Source organism: Quercus lobata, chromosome 5, assembly GCF_001633185.2.
Source record: "Quercus lobata isolate SW786 chromosome 5, ValleyOak3.0 Primary Assembly, whole genome shotgun sequence".
Lineage (NCBI taxonomy): Eukaryota > Viridiplantae > Streptophyta > Magnoliopsida > Fagales > Fagaceae > Quercus > Quercus lobata.
In genome coordinates, this window is record NC_044908.1 from 670,780 (window position 1) to 692,807 (window position 22,028).

At 35.3% G+C, this 22,028-nt stretch overlaps 2 protein-coding genes across 3 annotated transcripts; both read left to right on the forward strand.

The window, feature by feature from the left end:
- The first annotated feature begins 142 nt into the window (after positions 1 to 142).
- On the forward strand, positions 143 to 21,502 carry LOC115989014 (probable disease resistance protein At4g27220). Its single transcript, XM_031112657.1, has 6 exons — positions 143 to 827; positions 1,563 to 2,698; positions 10,603 to 11,979; positions 19,859 to 20,188; positions 20,287 to 20,332; positions 21,241 to 21,502. Exons 2-5 carry the CDS (start codon positions 1,573 to 1,575, stop codon positions 20,304 to 20,306), a joined length of 2,853 nt encoding a protein of 950 aa, XP_030968517.1. The 5' UTR covers positions 143 to 827; positions 1,563 to 1,572; the 3' UTR covers positions 20,307 to 20,332; positions 21,241 to 21,502.
- Positions 2,705 to 5,717, forward strand: LOC115989016 (probable disease resistance protein At4g27220). 2 transcript variants are annotated; one of them, XR_004091745.1, is made up of 3 exons: positions 2,705 to 4,403; positions 4,501 to 4,549; positions 5,457 to 5,717. XR_004091745.1 is itself a non-coding variant. In XM_031112661.1 (3 exons), exon 1 carries the CDS (start codon positions 2,845 to 2,847, stop codon positions 4,399 to 4,401), a length of 1,557 nt encoding a protein of 518 aa, XP_030968521.1. In that variant the 5' UTR covers positions 2,705 to 2,844; the 3' UTR covers positions 4,402 to 4,403; positions 4,504 to 4,549; positions 5,457 to 5,717. The 2 variants fall into 2 exon arrangements, 1 of the variants encoding a protein (XP_030968521.1); XM_031112661.1 differs by having other exon boundaries at positions 4,504 to 4,549.
- Positions 21,503 to 22,028: the final 526 nt, after the last annotated feature.

Below are 22,028 nucleotides of genomic sequence, written 5' to 3' on the forward strand. Positions count from 1 at the left end.
TTTTAAATAATTTTTTTTGCTTTTTTCTATACATACGGTTTCACTTTCTATAGAATCATTTTATCTTCTTTTTTCTTTTTCATTTTTTCTTGTTTTTCTCTTCCACACACATATCCACTCTTGTCCTTCGTACCTACTTTTTTGTTTCTTCTCCACACATGAATCCCATTCTTCGTCTTCTCCTCCTCTTCTGTGCTTACCTTTTTGTTTTTATTTTCTTTCCTCTTCGGCTCACTTCACGCACACAGCCGATCATGATCTTTTGACTTCTCCTTTATGTTTGCATTTTTATTTTTTATTTTCTTTCTTCTTCATCTCACTTCACTCACACACACAGCCGGCAGAGAGAGAGAGAGTTGGCCTTCGTCTATCTTTGTTTTCTGATGAGAAGAGAGTTTTTTCTGATGAGAAGTGAAAGAGAGAGCAAGGAAGAAAGAGAAAAAATTTATTTTTTATTCAACCAGGTGATTGTTTTAATAGATAAAATTTTTTGAAGGTGTTACAGTAAACGCTACAGTATTCTCTATTTCAAGAGAGGTACTGTAGCAACTCCATTCCAAAATATATAGAGATAGAGGAGCTGATGGAGTGAATTTCTGGTGTGTTTGCTCTCGAAAATTGGGTTTAGTGAGCCTATTGGAGATGCTCTGACTCTTCTGCTCACCTCTCTCTTTGCAGTAAAAGAAAAAAAGATTGCATTTAGATAGGAGAACTGCTGATCTTTGTTGTCTTCTTGGCGTTATTTTAAGCGTTATATCTCCACTGTAATCAGTATCTTTGAAGGAATATCGGGTGCTCAAGCCCAGTACATTACCGTTTCTATCCAGGTATACTTTCACTTCTTTCTAGTGTCATTTGTTTTCCCAATAGTTTGTGTTCTAAAACTCATTGTACTTGTATGGATATTCTATATTATCGTGCATGTAAATTGGGATGGGATTTTTATTTTTTATTTTTAAAGCTAATCAGTAACAGATAAATATATAAAGTGGTTCCAATCACTAGTCATTAGCTTTACCTTTACGTACACTTCGGCTCCTTCTAAGTTTATATCCACTTTCTGGGCCACAGAAATTTAAGATTTTTCAACAACTCTCTTTGTGGCTACAAACTACAAAAGTAATTGGGTATGCAATGGGCTAAAGGGCCAGGAGAGGAGCTAGTGAAGTGGTGTTGGTTAGGGTGGTGGGCCTGGTGGGTGTGGACTGTGGAGGTAGTAATGACTCTATTGTCCAACAATCCTTGGATCCGTTTAGAATTATCTTTGATTTACATTCTTCATCTCTCCCTTTTTCTTTTGCATTATAGATCAGTAGATGTTATGTTTTCAAAAATAAATAAAATAAAATATTTAAAAAAATCCATGTATCAATACTTACTTATCAAAAAAAAAAAAAAACTACTCAGTAAGACTATTGATGTGCCCTGTCAACACTTAAAGGTACTTATTTTTAACAAATCAAAATTGGGATCTGCAATGCTTTCTGTGCTTATATCTTATTTCATTTTGTACATGGAGAAAATGTTTGATGTCCATATTGGTACATATTGATATCATACAGGTACTTGCCAATGGAGATATTAGGCTCATTTCTTGAGCTTGGGAAAATAATATTGGCTCCGATTATTGAATATTATAATCATTACAGAGGTGCTGATGAACATTTGAAAAATCTAAAGAGAAAACGAGATGATTTAGAATGCAAAAAGTCAGACATAGAATTAGAAATGAGGACAGAACTTGTTCCAGGAAAGAAACCAAAAAGAGAAGTTAAATCTTGGCTCCAAAAGGTAGAAACGATTAATGAGGAGATACCAAAGATTGAGCAAGAGGCTATCAGAGGGAAGTATCTCTCACGTATGCACTTTGGAAGAGTTGCTTGCGAGAAGATACTAGAGGTGACAGAATTAATTGATCAAAGTTGTGGTTTCGGTGATTGTTTGGTAATTGGTCCACCTGTAAGGAATGGAGATGAATTGCCAACAAGAGCATTAGTGGGAGAGAGTACAGCCAAAAGAACATTGGAAAAGATTTGGGAACACTTGTTAGATGAAGATTTTAGAATAATTGGTGTTTATGGTATGGGAGGAATTGGTAAAACAACTGTGATGAAAGAAATCAATAATTGCCTATTAAAAGAGAGAGACGAGTTCAATTGTGTAATTTGGGTTACCGTATCAAAGGCATTCAATGTTATCAAACTACAAAATGACATTGCATGCCATTTGAATCTAGAGAATGAACTCTCAAAGTTCAAGGATGAAACAACGAGGGCAGGGACGTTGTATGCAGAATTGAAAAAAAGGAAGAGGTATGTGCTAATCCTAGATGATATGTGGCAAGCATTTCCTTTGGAAATTGTAGGGATCCCAGAGCCAACTTCAGCAAATGGTTGCAAATTGGTATTGACGACTCGAGATGTTAATGTTTGTAATGGAATGAATTGTGTAAATATTAAAATGGAGCTTCTTTCAATAAAAGAGTCATCGGATTTGTTTTTGAAAACAGTGGGCTGTGATGTTTCGAATATTCCAAAAGATGTTGTGGAAGGAGTTGTCAAAGAATGTGCCCATTTGCCTCTTGCAATCATCACTGTAGCAGGAAGTTTGAAAAATGTAGTCGATATTTCAGAGTGGAGGAACACATTGAATGAGTTGAAGACACCAGTGAAGGGTCTCGAACATGTAGATGTAGTATTTCAGAAGCTTCAACTTAGTTATAAACGCTTAAACGATAAGAAACTCCAACGTTGTCTCTTGTTTTGTGCACTATACCCTGAAGACTAGGAGATTTATAGAGACAATTTGATAGTGCATTTGATTGATGAGGGAGTAATAAAAAGCATGAGTAAAAGGCAAGCAATGCTGGATAAGGGCCATACTATGTTGAATAAACTTGAAAATGCCTGCTTATTAGAAGGTGGGTCCCATGATGAGTTTATTGAAAAAGAGTATTTTGTGAAGATGCACGATCTAATAAGAGACATGGCCCTTCAGATTGCAGGTCCCAAGTTCATGGTATCAGAAGATGTTCCTGATGAAGAAGAATGGGGAAAGGATGTTGAAAAGGTTTCTTTGTTAAGCGACCGTGAATCAGAGTTTCCTTATATATCACCAAAGTGTCCTAAGCTTTCGACCTTGCTTCTACTAGGATATGCAACCATCCCAGATTCATTTTTTGTGCATTTGCATGGACTCAAAGTTCTTCATGTATTTGGTGGTAGGATTAAATCTTTGCCGAATTCGATCTCTGACTTGGAGAATCTTACTTCATTAAGAGTTTACCGTTGTTTTGATTTAAAGCGTGTGCCTTCATTAGCAAAGCTTACAGCATTAAGGAGCTTGGATCTTTTGGAATCTGCAACGAAAGAAATACCTCATGGTTTGGAAAAGTTGATCAATTTGAGATACCTCAGTCTTCGTGCATACAATCAAGAGATGCCACCTGGGATTTTACCCAAACTCTCTCAACTCCAGGTTCTCAAACTTAATTGTGGGTCAAATTCTTTAACAGTGAATGGAGAGGAGATAGTAAGGTTGAAGAAATTAGATTTGTTTAAAGGAAAATTTTGTGGCTTGAATGACTTCAATACATATCTTGAATCCTTAGAGGGAGGACCTAGCCATTACGTGTATTGCGCGAGAAAAACAAAGCCAGCTAGCGAGTTGGGTGAAACTGTAAAACTGCTCCCAAAGGACGTTCAGGCCCTAGCAATTTTCGGAGGTCAGAATTTAAGATTTTTTTACAAATGCATGAAGTCCGTTTGTATCAGGGAGTGTGAAGAAATAGAAGACGTTTTTTCTTATTCTTTCACCTTTCCTCTTCAAAGCCTTGAGATTGTACAACTCGTAAAATTGGATAAGTTACTGGTACTATTTAGGGAAGAGAAAGTCACACCAGCACCAATGGTCCCACCTAGCACCTTTTCCCGTCTCAAAGAATTTACAATATGTGAGTGTCCGAATATAAGGCAGCTCTTTGCGCTTGGGGTGCTCCTAAACCTGGCCAACCTGGAACAGATTACTGTCTTTCGGTGCCTGCAATTAGAGGAAATAATAGCTAGGCCTAAAGCATCTGATGAAGTTGACGAAGAAGAAGCAAAAGAAATTGTAGAAATATTCCCCCGATTGAGGAGATTGACATTAGTGATTTCACCGGAGCTGAATACCATATGCAGTAGCAGTAATGTAATACTTTGTGATTCTCTTGATTCTATTGAGATAGAAGAGTGCCCGAAGCTTAAGAGACTACCTCTTTCTCTACGCCGTATCAATGGACAACTATCTTCTCCGCCTTCTTCATTACAAATCAAAATAGAGAAAGAAAGGTGGGAATTGCTGGAATGGGACAATCATGATATGAAGATGGTCCTTGAACCTTGTTGTGAGTTCTTATTTTAAGGGTATGACTCTCTCTCTATTCACATTACATATTTGTTTTATCTACTTCTTCTCCTCACTTTCTTTCTAATCTCTTTTCCCTTTTTCTTTTATGTCTAGCAGTGAAATCTCAATGTGGGTGAGAGCAGTTTAACATGACTCTTCTTCTGTAAGTCAAACCCCGAACATACATGCTTATATCCTTTTTAGTTATTCTTCGTATAAAATTGTTTCCATTGGTTTGTTTTCCTGCGTTGGTTTGATATAGGATATGTCACCAAGCCAAAACTGACTCAAGAAATAATTTTTGTGGTGTGGATTCGCAATGAGAAATTGGCTCTCAAATGTGTTTATGTGTACTTTCTTAGCTCTTTTGGTTCTGATTTGGTTCTTATTTGAACTTTGTTTACGTTGTGATTTATGAAAGTGTGTTCTTCTCTTTGACTGAGTGGATGATCTTCAGTAATAATTGATACTCGATGGTAATTTGTTTCGTAATTGTGCAAGGATTCAAACCTTGTATGTTTCTGTTTTAGAGATAATGAAACTAGATGGACTGTTTGCGCGCAAATGTTTCCAATTGCTTGAGCACACGACGCATCCTAGAATGATTCCAAGCATTGATGGATCTTGGTTCCAAATTTTCCATTTGGAGAGTTAATTATGATCTGAACTGCACAACTTATATAAAGCTAACTTGCAGTCAATAAACAAATTATCTGGTGTTTCTTCTGCATTACAGAGAAGGCACAGAGTACTAACATTTAGATTTTATTTTGAGTGTTAAATCTTAGTACGCAAAGCACTGATTCCAATTCACTTGCATTTAGATGTTGACTCTCCTGTTTCTATGATTTGCCTTGCCCCTAGTTTTTAGTTTTTCTTTTGGATGGTGTCACTGTTGACCCCAGTGTTAGTTCTAAAAGATTTTCGAGCTCATTTATTATCAATGTTTTGGTTCTGTGACTGTATTATGCATGAATTTACATTTCCCTCTTATGTCTTCTTATTCTTATCTATCAAAAAAAACAAAATGTCTTATTTATTTTATTTTATGTCTTTATATTGTCCTCCAGGGAAGTGAGAGCTCCTTCAGCTTGTCTCAGATGGCTCTTCAACTCTCAACTCTTCTACGGGGAATGAGAATGAAACCAAGCATGATGGCTCTAAATATGGTATCCATAATTCAGTTGGTACTACATGGGTAAGTTAATGACCCCCGTGGGTTGCCCCAGGCACCCCTTCATTTATTACCAGTTGTCTTGACATATATCTTTGTATCGTCCATTATTTTGTTGCTTTGACCATTGATATTTGAAATTTTCATTTGGTCTCCATATGCTGGGTTAGATCTGACATACTATATTTTAGGCTTGTTTGATGAGGACTTTTTAGGTTAAATCTTAAACTTACAGAGCAAGGGTCTCTTTGTTCCCGAGTGGTGCCATGTGTGTAAACATAGAGGGGAGGACATGAACCACTTGTTTCTTCATTGTGACATGGCGAGGGATATGTGGTCTCCTGGGTGTTTCTTGGGTGATGCCTTTTTCAGTGTTGGAGTTGCTGGTGTGTTGGATCTGGCAGTTTGGTGGGATAAGTAGTAGGGAGGTATGACACACTGCTCCTTTGTGCCTCCTTTTGTGGTGTATTTAGAAAGAACCCCCAATTCTTTTAGGGCGAAGAGCTTAACGTGGTGAAGCTGAAATATCCTTTTCAGTACAGGGGTTATTAGATTTTGCGGAGTCCTTGTACATTTCTTAGTTTTTGCTGTTTTTTCTTTTTTTGGTGTTTTCTTCTTTACGCAGTCAGTGTATGGGATTGCCTTCTGTTTTAATGAATTTATTTACTAATAAAAAAAATCTTAAAAACTGTTATAAAAAAGCCTTCTTTTTATACCTAGTCATTGAATTTACCAAACCAAACAGGCAATTGGTATGCCAACTATGGTAGCTGATTATTTGCATTGGTCTTAATTCTATATAACAATTCAGCATATGTATAATTGGAATGCTTTGGACCAATTAATGTTAATATAGACTTCCATTGGGGCTGCTTTTGCTAAAGTTTGTTAATATCTTTCTTTGTAATCAGGTTTTGTAACCATCAAAGGAACTTGAAGAACTTCTTCATCGTGTATATGGTCAAGACGGTCTTAGTAAATGTGCCATTTCAGATATTTGCAAGATCTTTGATTTGAACTCCAATGATGTTCTAAAGTACAGGGATTCAATGTAGTTAATATCATTGTATCGTTTGCCATCTGAATTGTAATTGTCATATGGCATTTTATGGAAATGAAATACACTTTCAATTTCTTTCCCTTCTTTTGACATTTGTTCTTGGAATAACTATGCCATGTCTTGTAACCTTGAACGAACAGAAGAAATTTTGAATATACAAGAAATGCTTGGATCAAAGTATCCAACCATTCAAGGTTTTTCCTGATACTCGAAGAGGGCTCATGAATAATATTTGATTGATCTACTTGAGGCTTTGTATTTGCTAAAGTGAAGGCTTTGATAAGAATGGAAGATTGTGTTTGCATTTGGTAAAAATGGATGTGATAAAATAGAGTAGCAACAACAGCAACAGCATCAGCACCAATCACTCGCCTCTCACTTCCACCTCTTACATGTACATGTACCCCTTTTCTTTCTTTCTTTCAATACCCTAACCCCTTTTACTTTACTTACATTCTTATTTACATCTCCATTATGTTGGTGGTTACAGATGGTGGAGAATTTAGCGGAAGTTATTGACCATGGAACCAGGGACCAGCAATCAGATACTTTGGTACTCTGCTATTGCTATTGCTACGCTTTCTCATTTCTATTTTACTATTTTCTTTTCTAATATTTTGCAAAATCCTTTTTTTTTCTTTCTTTTTGGGGGGTTTTAATTAGTATATGCAATTGTTATGAAAGGTGGCGGAGTTGAACACTCACTTTGAGAAGTGCCAGCTTTTGTTGAATTCAATTGCGTCTTCAATTCCCACCAAGGCTATGGTAATTGCCAACTCCTCTTTTTTTTAAATCAAAGTTATTTATTTATTTTATCCCCTTGGGTTTTATATGAATTTATGTGATTTACGAATTACTGGTGGTGTTTGATTATATGGTGTTTGTTTTTCCATGTTATGTGTATTGTAGAGTATACGAATCCATTATTTGGAATCAATTGTGGTGAGAATGGTTCAACGAACCATGTTGAGTTGTTCATTTACAATGCGTTTCTCAAGTCTAAACCATGTATATAACCTATAATGTAATGTGGGCTTATTCAGTTTTCATACTACGTTTGAGGATGACATTGCACCGTTATTATTATTATTATTATTATTATTATCATTTTTGGCATAATCAAAGATTTTTATGGGGTTCATTTTACCTTGTGTTTTAGTTTGTTTGTGTATTTGGGGAATTTGAAAGTGAGCAGTTGTTGAATCAGCGGAGGTCTGTATTGCTTGATAATTTGAAATTTGTTGCAAATATGTGCTTTAATTCAATATGTGTTATCTATTTATTAATTTATTTCATTACCAGGGATCTGATTGCAAAGTACCGAAGCTCTGTTGAAGGACTTACCAAGTCCGAGCCATAACACTATCACCCTTGTTATTGTGGTAAGATATATGTTATATTTTGTTTAATGGCCATGTAAGTTGAATGGGGAATGAATGCTAAGTAAATGACATCAATCTTTGCTTTAGTTTTAGTGACTATTTTTGGTCCTTCCAAGTTACATAAGATTTTTTGCTAAATGGTCTTCTTGTTTCTTGATGACCTACTTTGGACTTTTCATCTTAAAAGTTATTCTTAGGAAACAAACTGAAACATAAATGAAGAAAGAAAGCTGTTTGGGGTTGGAGTTTCATTGTTTTTGAGAATAGAGGTAAGTGGTACAACCCCTATGACATAGGAAAAATTGGAGAATTTGTCTACATATGCTTGTGATGGGTTCAGTGTTTTGGTACGTAAAAGAAAGGGCTTGATTTGGGGTTATAAGGAAGAAGAAAAAGAGAGGTTTTTATGGTGTTCAGGAGTTGTATGAACAGTAAACGTGAAACTATAAGAAATAGAAGAAAAAGAAAAGAGAGAAAAGAACAAACAAAGAACAACATGCCTTAATGCTCAAAACACTCAGGGCACGTTTGGTAGACTGTAATAAACACTGTAATATAATAGATATTCCTAGGGCATAACCATTCGGTTGTTTGGTTATATTTTTATTATAATGAATAGTTATTCCTTATGAATAGCTATTCTTCAAAATGAAGAATAACTATTCCTTATCAAAAGTACTGAATATCTATTCTTTCACCTTATGTAATAACTTTTAAAAAAAAAATTCTTAAAAAGCCATTAATTGCCACATCTTCAAAAGAAAAGAAAATAAATTTTCCTTCTTGTTAATTATTAACTCTATTTTGAACACCCTAAAATAAGTGTATTTTAGGAAATTTGACTTAAAAATGATTTAATTACACCTTTTTTTTATACTCTACTAAATTGTGGATGCATATTTAGGATTTTATTCCTAAATGGTCACCAATCTAATGAATAGTAATACTTATTACATTCCAACTTAATGTATTCCTTATAATACTTATTCCTATTCTCATGTAATAATCATTACAGTGTACTAAATGTGCTCTCAATAATTTTACTACTCGTCTCTCTCACTCTTTCTTGTACTAGCAGTATTAGGACTCCTAGTTGTTACTTGGGTCTGTCTTCATTTCAATAAAAACTAATAATAGACTAATTTGGATCCAAAGAAAATAAAATCTAAGATAGTTAGGATTTTAGAAAATTTTAGGCTCAATTAAACTACCAAATACCCTTAGTTCATAGGAATTACAGAGACTACAGATTTGCCCTTGACTGCAAAAGTGACCATAACTAATAAAATTAATACCCAAATAAAAAAACTACTATAACCTTAAAAGACTCATACGTATACCCTTAAAACCTCACAACTTTTACTTCATTTGGACTTCACACATGGACCCGGTAAAATAATTCTTGAATAAGCAAATTTGCTTAGTAATGGCTGCATCACTCTAATGGACTTTGTTCAGCTGAGCTAGCTGGTGTAGTCACAAAGCTAATTGATGGTAAAATCTTCAGCCTGAATAAGTGTACTACCATCATGTTCTTTGATGCAGAATGCATTTGAGCCTATATTGTAAGGGCTCACCCTTTTGAGCTTTTTCTTTAACTTATTTTCTGTCTGTGAAGTTGATTGTCCGGTCTACTTGTGTATTGCAGGATGCATCTGACTTTGTGTGAAGTTTTGATTTTTCAAATTCCAGTTTTGTGATAAAGTTTGAGACGCAATTATTTCTTTTATATTTTTTGGTCTGCTTTTGTAGAATTTTCTGAATGGATTTTTTTAACAAAAATTTTGTTTTCCCTATATGTAGAATAACAGAGTTTTCACTTTTCGCAACAACATTTTCCAATTTTTTGGAATTTTGAACCAAATATATTAAAGAAGAATCAATTTATGTGTATTTGAGTCCCTTTTTATTATTAACAAACAAAAACAATTCAGTAGAACGTTCGACACTTAATAATTACAAGGATAGAGAACTAAAAGTAGGAGAGGCAAAATGAAAAAAAGGAAGAAAAGTAAATGCATGAAAATCGCTGAAAATCATGTGATTCCACTTAAGGAGCACAAAAGTTTATCTTATGCTTCGACTTCCTTCTACACTTCTCGAAATAGTATTTCTAGCACATCTCAATGTTGTAGATTCTGGAACATTCTTGATAGCACTTCTAGGTCTTCAAAAACAGCACACCCTTGATGTAATGATCACTTCACAAGTATAAGTGCTTGTGAGGTGTGGGGTGTGGAGTGCGGAGAGCAAAACTCAGGGTTCAAGTCTTCAGAAGAGAGTTTCACACATATATATACATTTAGATTATTCTAGAGAAAAATTCTATCTTGTAATAAAAAAAATAAATAAAAAGGGGCTAATTGCAACTTATCTACCTATAATTTGGTTAAAATTTAAGTTACTTATCTGTGGTTTAAAATTTGACACTTATCTATAAAAAAAAAAAAACTTCAAAAACCGCCAAAGTTTCCCAGCCTAGTTTTTGTTTATGGTGTAATATATTACAAATCCTGTCCATCTGTAAAAGAACTAAAGCTTCTCTATAGCCCTTCCTTCAAATCTCATAAACGCTTCAACGATACATGTAGATGTATTATTTCAGAAGCTTCAACTTAGTTATAAACGCTTAAACGATAAGAAACTCCAACGTTGTCTCTTGTTTTGTGCACTATACCCTGAAGACTACGAGATTTATAGAGACAATTTGATAGTGCATTTGATTGATGAGGGAGTAATAAAAAGCATGAGTAAAAGGCAAGCAATGCTGGATAAGGGCCATACTATGTTGAATAAACTTGAAAATGCCTGCTTATTAGAAGGTGGGTCCCATGATGAGTTTATTGAAAAAGAGTATTTTGTGAAGATGCACGATCTAATAAGAGACATGGCCCTTCAGATTGCAGGTCCCAAGTTCATGGTATCAGAAGATGTTCCTGATGAAGAAGAATGGGGAAAGGATGTTGAAAAGGTTTCTTTGTTAAGCGACCGTGAATCAGAGTTTCCTTATATATCACCAAAGTGTCCTAAGCTTTCGACCTTGCTTCTACTAGGATATGCAACCATCCCAGATTCATTTTTTGTGCATTTGCATGGACTCAAAGTTCTTCATGTATTTGGTGGTAGGATTAAATCTTTGCCGAATTCGATCTCTGACTTGGAGAATCTTACTTCATTAAGAGTTTACCGTTGTTTTGATTTAAAGCGTGTGCCTTCATTAGCAAAGCTTACAGCATTAAGGAGCTTGGATCTTTTGGAATCTGCAACGAAAGAAATACCTCATGGTTTGGAAAAGTTGGTCAATTTGAGATACCTCAGTCTTCGTGCATACAATCAAGAGATGCCACCTGGGATTTTACCCAAACTCTCTCAACTCCAGGTTCTCAAACTTAATTGTGGGTCAAATTCTTTAACAGTGAATGGAGAGGAGATAGTAAGGTTGAAGAAATTAGATTTGTTTAAAGGAAAATTTTGTGGCTTGAATGACTTCAATACATATCTTGAATCCTTAGAGGGAGGACCTAGCCATTACGTGTATTGCGCGAGAAAAACAAAGCCAGCTAGCGAGTTGGGTGAAACTGTAAAACTGCTCCCAAAGGACGTTCAGGCCCTAGCAATTTTCGGAGGTCAGAATTTAAGATTTTTTTACAAATGCATGAAGTCCGTTTGTATCAGGGAGTGTGAAGAAATAGAAGACGTTTTTTCTTATTCTTTCACCTTTCCTCTTCAAAGCCTTGAGATTGTACAACTCGTAAAATTGGATAAGTTACTGGTACTATTTAGGGAAGAGAAAGTCACACCAGCACCAATGGTCCCACCTAGCACCTTTTCCCGTCTCAAAGAATTTACAATATGTGAGTGTCCGAATATAAGGCAGCTCTTTGCGCTTGGGGTGCTCCTAAACCTGGCCAACCTGGAACAGATTACTGTCTTTCGGTGCCTGCAATTAGAGGAAATAATAGCTAGGCCTAAAGCATCTGATGAAGTTGACGAAGAAGAAGCAAAAGAAATTGTAGAAATATTCCCCCGATACCGGAGCTGAATACCATATGCAGTAGCAGTAATGTAATACTTTGTGATTCTCTTGATTCTATTGAGATAGAAGAGTGCCCGAAGCTTAAGAGACTACCTCTTTCTCTACGCCGTATCAATGGACAACTATCTTCTCCGCCTTCTTCATTACAAATCAAAATAGAGAAAGAAAGGTGGGAATTGCTGGAATGGGACAATCATGATATGAAGATGGTCCTTGAACCTTGTTGTGAGTTCTTATTTTAAGGGTATGACTCTCTCTCTATTCACATTACATATTTGTTTTATCTACTTCTTCTCCTCACTTTCTTTCTAATCTCTTTTCCCTTTTTCTTTTATGTCTAGCAGTGAAATCTCAATGTGGGTGAGAGCAGTTTAACATGACTCTTCTTCTGTAAGTCAAACCCCGAACATACATGCTTATATCCTTTTTAGTTATTCTTCGTATAAAATTGTTTCCATTGGTTTGTTTTCCTGCGTTGGTTTGATATAGGATATGTCACCAAGCCAAAACTGACTCAAGAAATAATTTTTGTGGTGTGGATTCGCAATGAGAAATTGGCTCTCAAATGTGTTTATGTGTACTTTCTTAGCTCTTTTGGTTCTGATTTGGTTCTTATTTGAACTTTGTTTACGTTGTGATTTATGAAAGTGTGTTCTTCTCTTTGACTGAGTGGATGATCTTCAGTAATAATTGATACTCGATGGTAATTTGTTTCGTAATTGTGCAAGGATTCAAACCTTGTATGTTTCTGTTTTAGAGATAATGAAACTAGATGGACTGTTTGCGCGCAAATGTTTCCAATTGCTTGAGCACACGACGCATCCTAGAATGATTCCAAGCATTGATGGATCTTGGTTCCAAATTTTCCATTTGGAGAGTTAATTATGATCTGAACTGCACAACTTATATAAAGCTAACTTGCAGTCAATAAACAAATTATCTGGTGTTTCTTCTGCATTACAGAGAAGGCACAGAGTACTAACATTTAGATTTTATTTTGAGTGTTAAATCTTAGTACGCAAAGCACTGATTCCAATTCACTTGCATTTAGATGTTGACTCTCCTGTTTCTATGATTTGCCTTGCCCCTAGTTTTTAGTTTTTCTTTTGGATGGTGTCACTGTTGACCCCAGTGTTAGTTCTAAAAGATTTTCGAGCTCATTTATTATCAATGTTTTGGTTCTGTGACTGTATTATGCATGAATTTACATTTCCCTCTTATGTCTTCTTATTCTTATCTATCAAAAAAAACAAAATGTCTTATTTATTTTATTTTATGTCTTTATATTGTCCTCCAGGGAAGTGAGAGCTCCTTCAGCTTGTCTCAGATGGCTCTTCAACTCTCAACTCTTCTACGGGGAATGAGAATGAAACCAAGCATGATGGCTCTAAATATGGTATCCATAATTCAGTTGGTACTACATGGGTAAGTTAATGACCCCCGTGGGTTGCCCCAGGCACCCCTTCATTTATTACCAGTTGTCTTGACATATATCTTTGTATCGTCCATTATTTTGTTGCTTTGACCATTGATATTTGAAATTTTCATTTGGTCTCCATATGCTGGGTTAGATCTGACATACTATATTTTAGGCTTGTTTGATGAGGACTTTTTAGGTTAAATCTTAAACTTACAGAGCAAGGGTCTCTTTGTTCCCGAGTGGTGCCATGTGTGTAAACATAGAGGGGAGGACATGAACCACTTGTTTCTTCATTGTGACATGGCGAGGGATATGTGGTCTCCTGGGTGTTTCTTGGGTGATGCCTTTTTCAGTGTTGGAGTTGCTGGTGTGTTGGATCTGGCAGTTTGGTGGGATAAGTAGTAGGGAGGTATGACACACTGCTCCTTTGTGCCTCCTTTTGTGGTGTATTTAGAAAGAACCCCCAATTCTTTTAGGGCGAAGAGCTTAACGTGGTGAAGCTGAAATATCCTTTTCAGTACAGGGGTTATTAGATTTTGCGGAGTCCTTGTACATTTCTTAGTTTTTGCTGTTTTTTCTTTTTTTGGTGTTTTCTTCTTTACGCAGTCAGTGTATGGGATTGCCTTCTGTTTTAATGAATTTATTTACTAATAAAAAAAATCTTAAAAACTGTTATAAAAAAGCCTTCTTTTTATACCTAGTCATTGAATTTACCAAACCAAACAGGCAATTGGTATGCCAACTATGGTAGCTGATTATTTGCATTGGTCTTAATTCTATATAACAATTCAGCATATGTATAATTGGAATGCTTTGGACCAATTAATGTTAATATAGACTTCCATTGGGGCTGCTTTTGCTAAAGTTTGTTAATATCTTTCTTTGTAATCAGGTTTTGTAACCATCAAAGGAACTTGAAGAACTTCTTCATCGTGTATATGGTCAAGACGGTCTTAGTAAATGTGCCATTTCAGATATTTGCAAGATCTTTGATTTGAACTCCAATGATGTTCTAAAGTACAGGGATTCAATGTAGTTAATATCATTGTATCGTTTGCCATCTGAATTGTAATTGTCATATGGCATTTTATGGAAATGAAATACACTTTCAATTTCTTTCCCTTCTTTTGACATTTGTTCTTGGAATAACTATGCCATGTCTTGTAACCTTGAACGAACAGAAGAAATTTTGAATATACAAGAAATGCTTGGATCAAAGTATCCAACCATTCAAGGTTTTTCCTGATACTCGAAGAGGGCTCATGAATAATATTTGATTGATCTACTTGAGGCTTTGTATTTGCTAAAGTGAAGGCTTTGATAAGAATGGAAGATTGTGTTTGCATTTGGTAAAAATGGATGTGATAAAATAGAGTAGCAACAACAGCAACAGCATCAGCACCAATCACTCGCCTCTCACTTCCACCTCTTACATGTACATGTACCCCTTTTCTTTCTTTCTTTCAATACCCTAACCCCTTTTACTTTACTTACATTCTTATTTACATCTCCATTATGTTGGTGGTTACAGATGGTGGAGAATTTAGCGGAAGTTATTGACCATGGAACCAGGGACCAGCAATCAGATACTTTGGTACTCTGCTATTGCTATTGCTACGCTTTCTCATTTCTATTTTACTATTTTCTTTTCTAATATTTTGCAAAATCCTTTTTTTTTCTTTCTTTTTGGGGGGTTTTAATTAGTATATGCAATTGTTATGAAAGGTGGCGGAGTTGAACACTCACTTTGAGAAGTGCCAGCTTTTGTTGAATTCAATTGCGTCTTCAATTCCCACCAAGGCTATGGTAATTGCCAACTCCTCTTTTTTTTAAATCAAAGTTATTTATTTATTTTATCCCCTTGGGTTTTATATGAATTTATGTGATTTACGAATTACTGGTGGTGTTTGATTATATGGTGTTTGTTTTTCCATGTTATGTGTATTGTAGAGTATACGAATCCATTATTTGGAATCAATTGTGGTGAGAATGGTTCAACGAACCATGTTGAGTTGTTCATTTACAATGCGTTTCTCAAGTCTAAACCATGTATATAACCTATAATGTAATGTGGGCTTATTCAGTTTTCATACTACGTTTGAGGATGACATTGCACCGTTATTATTATTATTATTATTATTATTATCATTTTTGGCATAATCAAAGATTTTTATGGGGTTCATTTTACCTTGTGTTTTAGTTTGTTTGTGTATTTGGGGAATTTGAAAGTGAGCAGTTGTTGAATCAGCGGAGGTCTGTATTGCTTGATAATTTGAAATTTGTTGCAAATATGTGCTTTAATTCAATATGTGTTATCTATTTATTAATTTATTTCATTACCAGGGATCTGATTGCAAAGTACCGAAGCTCTGTTGAAGGACTTACCAAGTCCGAGCCATAACACTATCACCCTTGTTATTGTGGTAAGATATATGTTATATTTTGTTTAATGGCCATGTAAGTTGAATGGGGAATGAATGCTAAGTAAATGACATCAATCTTTGCTTTAGTTTTAGTGACTATTTTTGGTCCTTCCAAGTTACATAAGATTTTTTGCTAAATGGTCTTCTTGTTTCTTGATGACCTACTTTGGACTTTTCATCTTAAAAGTTATTCTTAGGAAACAAACTGAAACATAAATGAAGAAAGAAAGCTGTTTGGGGTTGGAGTTTCATTGTTTTTGAGAATAGAGGTAAGTGGTACAACCCCTATGACATAGGAAAAATTGGAGAATTTGTCTACATATGCTTGTGATGGGTTCAGTGTTTTGGTACGTAAAAGAAAGGGCTTGATTTGGGGTTATAAGGAAGAAGAAAAAGAGAGGTTTTTATGGTGTTCAGGAGTTGTATGAACAGTAAACGTGAAACTATAAGAAATAGAAGAAAAAGAAAAGAGAGAAAAGAACAAACAAAGAACAACATGCCTTAATGCTCAAAACACTCAGGGCACGTTTGGTAGACTGTAATAAACACTGTAATATAATAGATATTCCTAGGGCATAACCATTCGGTTGTTTGGTTATATTTTTATTATAATGAATAGTTATTCCTTATGAATAGCTATTCTTCAAAATGAAGAATAACTATTCCTTATCAAAAGTACTGAATATCTATTCTTTCACCTTATGTAATAACTTTTAAAAAAAAAATTCTTAAAAAGCCATTAATTGCCACATCTTCAAAAGAAAAGAAAATAAATTTTCCTTCTTGTTAATTATTAACTCTATTTTGAACACCCTAAAATAAGTGTATTTTAGGAAATTTGACTTAAAAATGATTTAATTACACCTTTTTTTTATACTCTACTAAATTGTGGATGCATATTTAGGATTTTATTCCTAAATGGTCACCAATCTAATGAATAGTAATACTTATTACATTCCAACTTAATGTATTCCTTATAATACTTATTCCTATTCTCATGTAATAATCATTACAGTGTACTAAATGTGCTCTCAATAATTTTACTACTCGTCTCTCTCACTCTTTCTTGTACTAGCAGTATTAGGACTCCTAGTTGTTACTTGGGTCTGTCTTCATTTCAATAAAAACTAATAATAGACTAATTTGGATCCAAAGAAAATAAAATCTAAGATAGTTAGGATTTTAGAAAATTTTAGGCTCAATTAAACTACCAAATACCCTTAGTTCATAGGAATTACAGAGACTACAGATTTGCCCTTGACTGCAAAAGTGACCATAACTAATAAAATTAATACCCAAATAAAAAAACTACTATAACCTTAAAAGACTCATACGTATACCCTTAAAACCTCACAACTTTTACTTCATTTGGACTTCACACATGGACCCGGTAAAATAATTCTTGAATAAGCAAATTTGCTTAGTAATGGCTGCATCACTCTAATGGACTTTGTTCAGCTGAGCTAGCTGGTGTAGTCACAAAGCTAATTGATGGTAAAATCTTCAGCCTGAATAAGTGTACTACCATCATGTTCTTTGATGCAGAATGCATTTGAGCCTATATTGTAAGGGCTCACCCTTTTGAGCTTTTTCTTTAACTTATTTTCTGTCTGTGAAGTTGATTGTCCGGTCTACTTGTGTATTGCAGGATGCATCTGACTTTGTGTGAAGTTTTGATTTTTCAAATTCCAGTTTTGTGATAAAGTTTGAGACGCAATTATTTCTTTTATATTTTTTGGTCTGCTTTTGTAGAATTTTCTGAATGGATTTTTTTAACAAAAATTTTGTTTTCCCTATATGTAGAATAACAGAGTTTTCACTTTTCGCAACAACATTTTCCAATTTTTTGGAATTTTGAACCAAATATATTAAAGAAGAATCAATTTATGTGTATTTGAGTCCCTTTTTATTATTAACAAACAAAAACAATTCAGTAGAACGTTCGACACTTAATAATTACAAGGATAGAGAACTAAAAGTAGGAGAGGCAAAATGAAAAAAAGGAAGAAAAGTAAATGCATGAAAATCGCTGAAAATCATGTGATTCCACTTAAGGAGCACAAAAGTTTATCTTATGCTTCGACTTCCTTCTACACTTCTCGAAATAGTATTTCTAGCACATCTCAATGTTGTAGATTCTGGAACATTCTTGATAGCACTTCTAGGTCTTCAAAAACAGCACACCCTTGATGTAATGATCACTTCACAAGTATAAGTGCTTGTGAGGTGTGGGGTGTGGAGTGCGGAGAGCAAAACTCAGGGTTCAAGTCTTCAGAAGAGAGTTTCACACATATATATACATTTAGATTATTCTAGAGAAAAATTCTATCTTGTAATAAAAAAAATAAATAAAAAGGGGCTAATTGCAACTTATCTACCTATAATTTGGTTAAAATTTAAGTTACTTATCTGTGGTTTAAAATTTGACACTTATCTATAAAAAAAAAAAAACTTCAAAAACCGCCAAAGTTTCCCAGCCTAGTTTTTGTTTATGGTGTAATATATTACAAATCCTGTCCATCTGTAAAAGAACTAAAGCTTCTCTATAGCCCTTCCTTCAAATCTCATAAACGCTTCAACGATACATGTAGATGTATTATTTCAGAAGCTTCAACTTAGTTATAAACGCTTAAACGATAAGAAACTCCAACGTTGTCTCTTGTTTTGTGCACTATACCCTGAAGACTACGAGATTTATAGAGACAATTTGATAGTGCATTTGATTGATGAGGGAGTAATAAAAAGCATGAGTAAAAGGCAAGCAATGCTGGATAAGGGCCATACTATGTTGAATAAACTTGAAAATGCCTGCTTATTAGAAGGTGGGTCCCATGATGAGTTTATTGAAAAAGAGTATTTTGTGAAGATGCACGATCTAATAAGAGACATGGCCCTTCAGATTGCAGGTCCCAAGTTCATGGTATCAGAAGATGTTCCTGATGAAGAAGAATGGGGAAAGGATGTTGAAAAGGTTTCTTTGTTAAGCGACCGTGAATCAGAGTTTCCTTATATATCACCAAAGTGTCCTAAGCTTTCGACCTTGCTTCTACTAGGATATGCAACCATCCCAGATTCATTTTTTGTGCATTTGCATGGACTCAAAGTTCTTCATGTATTTGGTGGTAGGATTAAATCTTTGCCGAATTCGATCTCTGACTTGGAGAATCTTACTTCATTAAGAGTTTACCGTTGTTTTGATTTAAAGCGTGTGCCTTCATTAGCAAAGCTTACAGCATTAAGGAGCTTGGATCTTTTGGAATCTGCAACGAAAGAAATACCTCATGGTTTGGAAAAGTTGGTCAATTTGAGATACCTCAGTCTTCGTGCATACAATCAAGAGATGCCACCTGGGATTTTACCCAAACTCTCTCAACTCCAGGTTCTCAAACTTAATTGTGGGTCAAATTCTTTAACAGTGAATGGAGAGGAGATAGTAAGGTTGAAGAAATTAGATTTGTTTAAAGGAAAATTTTGTGGCTTGAATGACTTCAATACATATCTTGAATCCTTAGAGGGAGGACCTAGCCATTACGTGTATTGCGCGAGAAAAACAAAGCCAGCTAGCGAGTTGGGTGAAACTGTAAAACTGCTCCCAAAGGACGTTCAGGCCCTAGCAATTTTCGGAGGTCAGAATTTAAGATTTTTTTACAAATGCATGAAGTCCGTTTGTATCAGGGAGTGTGAAGAAATAGAAGACGTTTTTTCTTATTCTTTCACCTTTCCTCTTCAAAGCCTTGAGATTGTACAACTCGTAAAATTGGATAAGTTACTGGTACTATTTAGGGAAGAGAAAGTCACACCAGCACCAATGGTCCCACCTAGCACCTTTTCCCGTCTCAAAGAATTTACAATATGTGAGTGTCCGAATATAAGGCAGCTCTTTGCGCTTGGGGTGCTCCTAAACCTGGCCAACCTGGAACAGATTACTGTCTTTCGGTGCCTGCAATTAGAGGAAATAATAGCTAGGCCTAAAGCATCTGATGAAGTTGACGAAGAAGAAGCAAAAGAAATTGTAGAAATATTCCCCCGATTGAGGAGATTGACATTAGTGATTTCACCGGAGCTGAATACCATATGCAGTAGCAGTAATGTAATACTTTGTGATTCTCTTGATTCTATTGAGATAGAAGAGTGCCCGAAGCTTAAGAGATTACCTCTTTCTCTGCGCCGTATCAATGGACAACTAGCTTCTCTGCCTTCTTCATTACAAATCAAAATAGAGAAAGAAAGGTGGGAATTGCTGGAATGGGACAATCATGATATGAAGATGGTCCTTGAACCTTGTTGTGAGTTTTCTTATTTTAAGGGTATGACTCTCTCTATTCACATTACATATTTGTTTTATCTACTTCTTCTCCTCACTTTCTTTCTAATCTCATTTCCCTTTTTCTTTTATGCCCAGCAGTGAAATCTCAATGTGGGTGAGAGCAGTTTAACATGACTCTTCTTCTGTAAGTCGAACCCCGAACATACATGCTTATATCCTTTTTAGTTATTCTTCCTATAAAATTGTTTTCATTGGTTTGTTTTCCTGCGTTGGTTTGATATAGGATATGTCACCAAGCCAAAACTGACTCAAGAAATAATTTTTGTGGTGTGGATACGCAATGAGAAATTGGCTCTCAAATGTGTTTATGTGTACTTTCTTAGCTCTTCTGGTTCTGATTTGGTTCTTATTTGAACTTTGTTTATGTTGTGATTTATGAACGTGTGTTCTTCTCTTTGACTGAGTGGAGGACCTTCAGTAATACTTGATACTCGATGGTAATTTGTTTGGTAATTGTGCAAGGATTCAAACCTTGTATGTTTCTGTTTTAAAGATAATGTAAACTAGATAGACTGTGCGCACGCAAATGTTTCCAATTGCTTGAGCACACGACGCATCCTAGAATGATTCCAAGCACTGATGGATCTTGGTTCCAAATTTTCCACTTGGAGAGTTAATTATGATCTGAACTGCACAACTTATATAAAGCTAACTTGCAATCAATAAACAAATTATCCGGTGTTTCTTCTGCATTACAGAGAAGACACAGAGTACTAACATTTAGATTTTATTTTGAGTGTTAAATCTTAGTACGCAAAGCACTGAATCCAATTCACTTGCATTTAGATGTTGACTCGCCTGTTTCTATGATTTGCCTTGCCCCTAGTTTTTAGTTTTTCTTTTGGATGGTGTCCCTGTTGACCCCAGTGTTAGTTCTAAAAGATTTTCGAGCTCATTTATTATCAATGTTTTGGTTCTGTGGCTGTATTATGCATGAATTTACATTTCCCTCTTTATGTCTTCTTATTTTTATCTATCAAAAAAACAAAATGTCTCATTTATTTTATTTTATGTTTTTATACTGTCCTCCAGGGAAGTGAGAAGCTCCTTCAGCTTTTCTCAGATAGCTCTTCAACTCTCAACTCTTCTACGGGGAATGAGAATGAAACCAAGCATGATGGCTCTAAATATGGTATCCATAATTCAGTTGGTACTCCATGGGTAAGTTAATGACCCCCGTGGGTTGCCCCAGGCACCCCTTCATTTATTACCAGTTGTCTTGACATATATCTTTGTATCGTCCATTATTTTGTTGCTTTGACCATTGATATTTGAAATTTTCATTTGGTCTCCATATGCTGGGTTAGATCTGACACACTATCTTTTAGGCTTGTTTGATGAGAACTTTTTAGGTTAAATCTTAAACTTAAAGAGCAAGGGTCTCTTTGTTCCCGAGTGGTGCCATGTGTGTAAACATAGAGGGGAGGACATGAACCACTTGTTTCTTCATTGTGACATGGCGAGGGATATGTGGTCTCCTGGGTGTTTCTTGGGTGATGCCTTTTTCAGTGTTGGAGTTGTTGGCGTGTTGGATCTGGCAGTTTGGTGGGATAAGTAGTAGCGAGGTATGGCTCACTGCTCCTTTGTGCCTCCTTTTGTGGTGTATTTAGAAAGAACATAGCCCTCGACTCTTTGAGGGCCAAAAGCTTAGCGTGGTGAAGCTCAAATATCCTTTTCAGTACAGGGGTTATTAGACTTTGCGGAGTCCTTGTACATTTCTTAGTTGCTTGCTGTTTTTTCTTTTTTTGGTGTTTTCTTCTTTACGCATTCTCAATACAACAAAGCCAATCATGAAATAATTAAACCATTTAGTTTCAATA

Bases quoted from the DNA above. Each gene is read 5' to 3' on its own strand.
- LOC115989016 (XM_031112661.1), top strand. From the start codon at position 2,845: ATGAGTAAAAGGCAAGCAATGCTGGATAAGGGCCATACTATGTTGAAT.
- LOC115989014 (XM_031112657.1), top strand. From the start codon at position 1,573: ATGGAGATATTAGGCTCATTTCTTGAGCTTGGGAAAATAATATTGGCT. The intron at 11,980-19,858 runs CTGATGAAGTTG...GGCCTAAAGCAT, and splicing joins AATAGCTAGGCCTAAAGCAT to CTGATGAAGTTGACGAAGAA. The intron at 20,189-20,286 runs GTATGACTCTCT...TATGCCCAGCAG, and splicing joins TGAGTTTTCTTATTTTAAGG to TGAAATCTCAATGTGGGTGA.